This window comes from Populus alba, chromosome 18 (assembly GCF_005239225.2).
Source record: "Populus alba chromosome 18, ASM523922v2, whole genome shotgun sequence".
NCBI classification, from domain to species: domain Eukaryota; kingdom Viridiplantae; phylum Streptophyta; class Magnoliopsida; order Malpighiales; family Salicaceae; genus Populus; species Populus alba.
Genome location: NC_133301.1, coordinates 3760642 through 3770470, shown reverse-complemented (window position 1 = coordinate 3770470; position 9829 = coordinate 3760642). Strand labels below are relative to the sequence as shown.

The following is a 9829-nucleotide window of genomic DNA, read 5'->3' as shown; positions in this document are numbered from 1 at the left end:
ATCTAAAGTGATAAAAGATGTTGTTTAGATTAAAAAGTTCATAATTAAACTAGATGTAGTTCCTAGCATTGTTGATCCAATAGCTCTGTATTGTGATAACAATGGAGTCATTGTACAAAAAAAGAAACCAAGGTCTCATCAAAGATCCAAACATGCACTTAAATGATTCTATTTGATTACATAAATCATATATAGGAAATATATAAACATAGAGCAAGTACTAGCTAAAACAAATCTTGCAGATCCTCTCACTAAGGCACTTTGTCAACAGAAGCATGATCATAATATAGAGGGATATGGTATTGGAAACATTGAGTGATTGCTTTTAGTGTGAGTGAGAGGTGTTTAGTGAATATATCTTTATAGCGAATCAGTTGGTTATATATAGCACTAATTTTATTCATGTAAAACATATTTATTATTAATAAAGGCTTTATTTATTTTTAATCTTCATTATATTTGATTAATGAATCTAGAGTAAAGATAAAGTTCGTGGAAGAAATATTTTTGCATATGAAATTATATAGTTGTTAAAATTATGAGATTCGTATTGAATCAAAGCATTGTTCTTAAACATTCACGGTCAGTATTCTATTAAGATTGAACATTAATTAGAGTTTTTGATACCAGAGCATATTATATTCCTTCCTTTATGTCAATGTTCTTGTCACACCCGGATATCGCGACGACCTATAAAAAAATAATCTTGATTGGAAAAAAAAAAAAAACAGATATCTGGCATCTTGTTCTTTTAGGGAAAAATGTCTAGTTCAAGGAGTCGCCGCCTAGTATTATAGTCACTAGGAATCCTAACTGGTCAATAGAGATTCTATGGTATGAGACTGGTTACGACAAAGGTAAGATGTTATCACCCCTTAAGCGTGCTACCTGAGGCATGCTTCATTACTGGTTTTGTCTAAAATTGCTAAGAATTTATTTATTTTTTTCTTTTTTTATTCTTCTTTTCATGTTCATTGACTCTAGCATCAGTGAACAATTCCTATAAATATTTCCAGCTTTAGCGTTGGTAAATATCGAGCAAATCCAAAAAATATGATACTCCTGACTCTAGCGTTAGTGAATAATTTCGCAAAAAAAATGAATTTGAAGAAGAAATTTTCTATGCCATTTTTCCTTGTTTATCCTTTATTATTATTTTCCCTTTTTAGATGGAAATAAAAAAAGGCATTGTACGACATATTTGCATTTAACAGTAATAGTCTATAGATTGAGCACATAGCTAAAAACAAAATACAAAGCGCAAAAAAAAATCAAATTCAAGGGGCCCACAAATAAAAACAAACGAAGATCCCCAAATATTTTGGAACTTTCTGATATCAAAAAGGGGCTTGTTAGGCTAAATATTAACTAGAGTGAGTATACAAATTATGGTGAAGACATAAGGGTATGTTTTCCCAAACACACCTTTAATAAACACACCCGACCCACTATTTTTTTTTCTTTTGGGGGGGGCTGGGTTGGACCCAGCCACACTAGCCTGGTCACTAGCCCAAGCTAGTGACCTGGCTGGTCCAAAGAATAAGTGTGCGTGAGCTATTCACACACGTTTGCTATAGCCCCTATGTAATTAAAATGCCAAAACAAGGAGAATGAAAGCTTACCTAGTTTGCAGAACCTTCGAATAAGAACCAAGCGGTGCAGGGCAACATTTTTTTTCTTTTGTATTCTTTGTTGCTCTCTTTAAATGAGAACGAAGCTTTCTTGATTTTCTTCTTTTCCACAGTACCTATGTAATTAAATTTTCTTTAGCTTTTGTTTGGCTCACCTAGGTCTCCCTCTCCCTCTTCTTTCTCTCGATCCCTTTTTCTGCATACACTGAAATTTGTATATAGTGCAAGAGTCTTATCGCTTGCAAGAAATAAAGTCTCAATAAAACTCATTCTCTTTTTTGAAGTTTGAAATTGATTAAGAATCGAATTTGAAAGCATCTTAAAGATAAGGATTATCTTGAAGATAAGGATAGAATGGCAAAAGCACATTTTAGTCCTTAGTTTCTATGCAAGCTAACAAATTATACTTTTCATCGAAAAAAATCTTTGATCTTTTAATTTTACATTACCCCCATAAAAGTAAATCAAAAGCCAATGGGTCAAAATTGGGTTATAACAGTTCTATTGAAACTATATATTAATTAGAGTTGTTGATACCAAAGCATATTATATTTCTTTTTATGTCAATGTTCTATTAAAACTGGATATTAATTAAATATGTTGAGAACAATGTATATTATATTCTTTCTTATATGAAAAAAAAAAAAAAAAAAGTTGCACTCATAAACTAAGGTATGTAGGTCACATTAGTTCCAAGTCATTTGATAAGAACCCATATATTAGTTTCACAGACATATGTGATCTCTTATTTTATGTACATTAGATAATAGTACAATAGTACAATACAAAAACACTTAAAAACAAAAAAAGCTAAAACTCAAAAATATAACAATCACTCTCTTTTAAAAAGGTTTAACAAATTTTTTCTCGTGGTTTGTGTGGATTACCGTTAGAGGTCAGACACTTGGACGACTTGTGATTTACAATAACTCAGCCTTGAAGCAATTATTCAAAGTACAATAAAAAAAAGAACATTTGATTTTTAAATAATCTTCGTAAAAACCCTAAACAACCCTAAATCTATATAATGAGATCCTGGAACTTCTAGAAAATTATAAATTTATCGTTTCCGATACATGTATGCATTTTAAAAAACCTAACAATACATACATTTACTCTCCTTGTTTTGCAGATTATTACATTATCTCCCTTGATCTCTACTTTCTATTATCTCTTTTTTATCTCACATACACTTCTTTTCTTACATTTACTAACTTGAGCATTGGTTGATTTGCTATTTTATAAGGGACTTGTTTTTTTTTTTTTTTAGATGAGCCACACGTTAGCTAGCTCCAGTTCAGTCACTCTCTAATCCATCATAAAACATTAAAAAAAAAAAAATTGTAAGTGAAATGGCGTTTTCTTTCTTGTTTCTTGAAGCGTCACCTTGTAATTGATTATTGTTTTTTTTTTTTTAAATATTGTTTTATTGTGTACAAGTTACCAAAATTACCACCCAATTCCATGGGGCATACAAAGCTGGTGCTGTAAAAGTAAATAAAAAAATCTAGCAAAATCTATCTATCATAAAGTCACCGGGGTTTATCCAGAACCCTGAGAAAGATGCACGGGTAGTAAAAGTTTTACTCTTTTTTCTGTCATGCTAGCTAGCTAGCTATGGCTGTAAATTTTGGCCTCATTATATGATTGCGCTGTGAGTAAGATTGATTTGTACTTCAGCCACTGTATAAGCATTTCCTCATCCCAAAAGAGTGCTACGGAACTCTTAACAAACTTCGCAAGTACCGCCAGCCGAATAACAGATTGGCTATTTGACAAAAAAAAACAAAAAAATACGGATAAATTCGTATATAAAATTAAAAAAAATAAATGAATTAACATGGTAGCAAAAAAATTGATGAAATAAAATAATGTATTTTTACTTGTAACGATTTAAAATAATGATATATATTAAATATTGTATTTTAAAATTGTAATAATTAAATAATTAATTGATGATGTGGTTGAGAAATATATTTTTAATTAATGTTACAGTTTGAACATTTTATGAATTGTCACATCTTCTATTTGAATGGAGTTTGGTGGAAGCTGCTACCTTTTATTTAATTTGTACTCAAAATTTTTTATCAAAGCTTGTTATGAAAGCTTTTTTAATGCTGCGACTTGTTGTATCAACTAGCATGTGTATAAACCATTTAATACTAGGTGGTCCAGTTATAAAAATTTAAAATTAAAGTATTTGTTTCTTTATAGTCTCAGGTTCGAGTTTTATAGTTGATAATATTAATAACCACCAGAAGTTTATCTGGTTGTTAGCTTCAGGACTCGTAAAGATTAATTGAGATATGTGCAAAGCTAATTAGAACACCTCATATGAATTAAAAAAAAAAAAAAACATGCATAGGAAGTCAAGATATTTTAATGGAGCCACCTGTTCTATAAAATTTCTTGTGATCTCCTTAAACACAATTCAAGAGAGAGGAAGGGGAGTTTTGAGTCTGTTTGTGTTCCAATTTCACTTTAACTCGTTGTGGGAAGCATGAAATTTATTAAATATAATTTTTTTTAAGCGGCACAAGTATCTATCATGTTTGAGAAAAACGATATCAAGTAAAAAATCATGTTTTTTAAATACAATAATATAAAAAATCTATTACTTCACCCAAAAAAAAAATTAAAATGTTGTTATCTTGCAATTTTTTTTACATAACTATGCTAATTAAAAAAAAAAATCCAAAAAACACCGGGAAGAACGGAATGCCCTGATCCTGAACTCTATCAAGGAATAGAGGTACCGTACTTTTTCTTTGTTTTAAGAGGGTATAGCGAGTGATCTCATCTCCAGAATAAAGATCGGTCTAAAACTAAATGATTGTGTAAGCTGGTTGTATTATATATGGGGTGGTGATTGATTGTAGGAATCTATTTTTTTCAAGAAATATTGTGTTCATGTGTGCAAGGGAAAGGAAGGAACTGATGAGGCTGGTGGAGCACATTCTGGAAAGCAGAATTGATGCATCAGAAAATCGAGAAATTAGCAGTTAATAAGAAGAAAGGGAAAGAGAGACAATCTCTTCTGGTTTGAGTTTTGAAGTGCTCTCCTACCGTTTTTTCCAGTTTTGTAAGACTTCATGAAGTAAGATAACTATGATTTTCATCTTGAATGCTGCTAATGAGTTGACATGAAAATAACACTACTTGATTCAAACACGGCCATGAGCAATCACAATTTCAAACCATCTTATAAGTATTAAATTTTTAGCTTAATGTGAAAGAATCAGAATTCCCATTTTGTGGAAGAAATGATACAATCATGTAAGATTACTCATGATTGTTTACTGGAATCAGGAACTATCCCCTGCACATTCAGTAACAATCAGAATGGCTCACTCTCTCATGCACTCAAAACCTGTTTTACCTGATGCAACGCAGTGGCAAATTTTAAAACAGGACACAATACAGACCATTCTTTCACCAAATCCACAAAAGATTCTTTCCATCGGAGATCAGATAATCAAACAGTACCAGTTTCCAGAGTCTTTATTGACCACTGAAACTTTAGATTCATCTGATCCAAAATGTATTGTGGCCTGATATGGAAAAACAGTCTGAATCATGCTTATTCACCGCTTGTCTGTCACATGTATTGCCCGTACACGGGCATTGAAGTGAGTTGGATTTGCATCTGTTATGACTACCACATTGTTAGAAAAAGAGAGAACTCTGTGCTGTAAATGCTGAGGAAAAAATCCCCATGCTCTACCATTAGTTTCTATACATGGTCTGTGGATGAATACTTAGCAGCTCAATCTGGAAGGAGAGAGTAGTGATGTAGAACTTTAGGTCTGCACATTAGCCCCTCAATGCTAGATCAAAGACTAATTTCATAGCCCAGCCAGAGGAAGAGCAAGATCAGGTTAACAATTATGAATTGGGAAAGCTCGGTAGGATTTAGCTAGCAATCTGTCTTGTGAAGTGATATTTCTTTCCAAGAAAAAATAAGACTGCAAACAATTAAATGTAAACCACTCCAAATTTTAAGCATAATTAAATGTTTCCTCTTCCAAATTTCCGAGAACATATTTTCATAAGAAGTTATTGGCATCATCGAGTTAAAATGGAAAAACAAGGAATGAACAAGAATTGGAAAATTTATCTACACTCTGTTTCCAGAAGTTCAAAAATTTAAAGAATGTCGCATTGTATCAGTTGTCTGGAAATCTTGCCTTTCTGAAGTTTAATGCAAAGAAATTTAAATGAAATTATTTCTAGAAACTTGTTGCACATACAAATGGAAATTTTATTTCTCACCCTTTCCTTCTTTTCGAACTTAAAATAAAGTCGTCGTCGTCGTCACTGTCATTGCTGATTTTCCTCTTGGCTTTAGGGTCTCCATTCTTTGATGACTGTTGCTGCTTTTGAGAGCTCTCAGGTTTACTAGTGGATGGTTTGGTAGATTTAATGGGAGTTCCAAATCGTTGCATTTTTTGCTTTCTCTGTTTCTTCTCATGTGCCTTTTTGGCTCTCTCCGGGGATAGTAAGCCATGTTCCATCATCCTGCAGACTGAATTTTGTCACGCCTCTCAAACGAATTACAGCCGAATTTATTAGTTGGATATCTAACGCAAGATATCCAGCCGAGGTGGAAAGGAAGATCATTTTAGCATAATTGTGTTCTTTGTATGTGTAAGATGCTTTGCTACCCCACGTCTAGATTTTCTTTAAAGGTACTGACATCTTTTCTTGGTCGTGTTTTTCCTCAAAAAAACGAAGTCCAAGAAATCATCACAAAGGAAAGTAAAATACTCATGGAGTAAGACAGACAAAGTCGATACGAGAGAGGATGACATTACCAGAAGTCTAAGAAACTAACTATTCCCTTAACAGGAGTTACCACAAGGAAAGAAAGAAGGTTCAAATGCTTTACTCACCGTGTACAGTTGAAATATTGAAAGAAGCAGGCCTAGGTAATTCACCTTTTAGCATTTAGGTTACCAGTCTTTTTCGACATATTTCAGTTTATTTCCAGCAGACTTCCATTCGAAGAGGGGATTACAAGCTCATAGGTGCAGAACTTCCAGCGAGGTATTACAATCCAGTATAGCAATGTAGGCTTCTAATGCATCTAAACACTTTATTGCACACATTTATTAACTGTATTGACGTAGAAATGCTTTCTTTGAAGGACATCACCAGCCTTTAATTAGCTGGGAGTCTAAGTTATGAAGATTATTGTAGGAAATCAAAATACCTAGACACAGTTACTCCTTTTATTGATTCGAGACCTTACACTAACAGTGCACACACATTTATTTGTTTAAAACCTAACCTGTAACTCAGCTCATCCACACAAGTATTTTTAAACCGCACAGGGAAATAGTGTTGTCTTAATCACTAGACAAACCTGAAACAAGACCAAGGCCCTATAGTTACAGAAGCTCTAACCAACCAATAACAAGTGCAACATTTACTAGGAAACCAATTTTAACGAGGATTACTAACAAGTACTCCAATGTCAAGTAGGAAAACCAACTCTGCTAGGAGAATAAATCCTGAGGACACAAGGATCGATTTAATTCCAACAATAATGAACTTGCATTACAGCACGAGAGTGCATTTAATCAGGCTCCATTGCATACTAGGTTTGCTAAAGGATTCGAAGTAAAACCAGTCAGATTTGGATATAATATCCAGCCCCAACTCCAAGCCTAAAATGTTCCAAGTCTTCTGACATGTGTATTCCTATGGATGGCTAAGAGTTCAGAGCTTCTATATTGTACAATGGTAACAAAGAAAAAAGGGACACAGGGCCACAGAATTCCCGAGAACCAAACGTAAAAAAATTTAATCCTTGTAAAGGTTAATGTTATCATTAAAAGGGATTCCTATGTGCTAATATGCATGCCAACTAAATGTTGCGTAATCCCAACAAAGGCTATGAAACAAATTAACTGAACAACCAAGGTCGTATGAACACTTTAACCAAGGACAAGAACTGCTTACTTAAGGTGAATAGAGGAACCAGAACGAGGATGGTTAAAAATCCCAATGAAACTGAGCAATACAACAAAAGATCGCAATGAGCACCAGGGTCAAGCTCAGGCCTCACTCCAACTTCGGGCAAGCACAAAATTAGAACAGCAAAGGGATTTTAAGAAATTCATTTAGAATCAAGTGGTTGATGAGGAAACTCACCAAAATTCTGCCATTTCACTAGTTGGAATCTGTTTAGACAAAGACTCGTAGAATATCCTAAGTGGTTCTCTCTGTCGAAAGAAATCGGCAGCAAACATAAGAATTAAAGACACTTTCCACATAAAAAATTATAATCAGATTATCCAAACCAACAGCTCAAAATTATAAAATTTCAAAGCCAAACCTCTTCAGGAGGATCATATCTCTGGCCTGGCAAGGAGTATACTTTCTTCTGTCTCACTCTAGTGGTAGTGGTTGTCGTCGTAGTTTTTGACGAACTCGGTGCTGATTTTGATTTTACCTTGGGATTCAAACAAAATAGTAAACAGAACAAAAGATGATCAAGAACCCAGGAAAAACTAATATCCCAAAAAATTAACCAAATCACTGCAGATTAATAAAAAAAAAAAAAAAAACCAACACAGAAGACACCATATTCACATAAATTCAATCCATTTCAGTTTCTACACAATCAACTAACCAGATCAAGCAATAAACCCATATCATTCAATTAACTGAAACATCCTTAAGAACCTCAAAACGCACATTCCACATTCCATTACATAAAAAGTAAACCAACGAAAACCCAGATCCAAAAGCTCACCAAATTGTGAAAACCAATAATAAAAATAGCCACTTTATGATAACAAACATAGCAGAAATGAAAATCTCAATAAACACACAATAAAAGATTAAAATAAAAAAAAAATTCGAGAGATGGGGTAGCTTAATTACCTCAGTTTTTAGTTTACAACTGAGATAGATTTATCCTTTGAATCAACAACAGATTGTTGTTGTTGTTTGTTTGAGCTCACAATTTTCTTAGCTTTCATCGAAGATTCAATCTTTCCTTTGGAACCATCAAAATTACTACTGCTTGGCTTCACTTTCACCACGCTTTGCTTGCTTTCTGTTGCCATTTCTATCTATCTGTCAATTAATCACTACTTCTTCTTTATCCTTTTTTTGGTCTTTGATTTCGATCTTAACAATCAAGAACCTTTGAAACTCAGAATTACCATAAAAAAAAACAAATTAAATGACAAAATTAGGTAGATAAAGAAAAACGTGTGAAGTTTGCCGTTTATTGCCTTTTTATGAAACTGTTTTTTTTTCTTTTTTTCTTTAAGGTTGTTCTGTAGATAAAATAAACCGAATTTATGCATTTGTCCCTGTTGATTATGACGTGGATGAGATTAAGGGATGCTTGTGAAGGTTAAAAATAGTCATTTGGAAAAGTCGCCGGTTTTTTGGTAAGGTTATGGTACGGGTGATGTCATTGTAAGAGTGAACGGTAATTTGGAATGTTGTCAAAACGTGTCATAATGGGAAGAAAGATGTGATCCGACGGTTACCAGATGGAGAGCTCACAGATTTATTGCAAGAGTGTTTGCTTTAGAGTTTTAATGATGTTAGAGGTAAGAATCTTTCTTACACTGATTTTCACGTCAGTACAGTTACAACACGTGCTTCCTTACTTTCAACCGTAGGTTCTAATTCTATTCAAGAATTACAAATTAAAAAAAGAAATTACAAATTCTTTTCAAGGTTTATTTATTTAATTTTTCTTCAAGGCATATGTGAATTGAGTTTTCATGCACTGTGATTCAATTTCTACCCAGCAAAATGAAATTTTGAAAATCATTAGCTTTATGAGCTAGCCGTCAAGAATAAATTAAAATCAATTAATATAAGAAAATGAGTTGAAAATATAATTATAGCTTTTTTATAACTAAAAAACTCTAGCTCATACTCTTCAAATGCAAATGCTGCCAAGATTTTTCATTTTGGATGATTTTTGGTCAGCATTTAAACCTATAAATTTATTTTCTTTCTTTTTTTATCATGGCGTGTCTGCAAGCATTCATTGTTTTTCGTGAGACCTGTAAAATATGCAAGAAAAAAGCATGTATTTTATTTTGTTTATTATTGTAGGTAAACAAAAAGCAAGTGTTTCTTTGCCACTGCTAACATGCATTCAACCATGATTATTCTGGAAAGCTGTAAGAGATGTCAAGGAACAAATTCACCAGCTTAAAATC

At 33.0% G+C, this 9829-nt stretch overlaps 2 protein-coding genes and 1 pseudogene across 4 annotated transcripts in view; 1 reads left to right on the top strand and 2 right to left on the bottom strand.

Moving 5' to 3' along the window:
• The window catches only part of LOC118053671 (VAN3-binding protein), a 99123-nt gene that overhangs the window by 9257 nt on the left and 80037 nt on the right, over nt 1–9829 (bottom strand). The window lies entirely within an intron of this gene.
• LOC118032810 (carotenoid 9,10(9',10')-cleavage dioxygenase 1-like) overlaps nt 1–9829 on the top strand; it is a 56209-nt pseudogene that overhangs the window by 26621 nt on the left and 19759 nt on the right.
• On the bottom strand, nt 4599–8155 carry LOC118032806 (uncharacterized). Its single transcript, XM_035037587.2, has 5 exons — nt 7972–8155; nt 7788–7858; nt 7596–7646; nt 5904–6149; nt 4599–5277 (listed from the first exon to the last, which is right to left on the bottom strand). Exons 2-5 carry the CDS (start codon nt 7799–7801, stop codon nt 5157–5159), a joined length of 432 nt encoding a protein of 143 aa, XP_034893478.2. The 5' UTR covers nt 7802–7858; nt 7972–8155; the 3' UTR covers nt 4599–5156.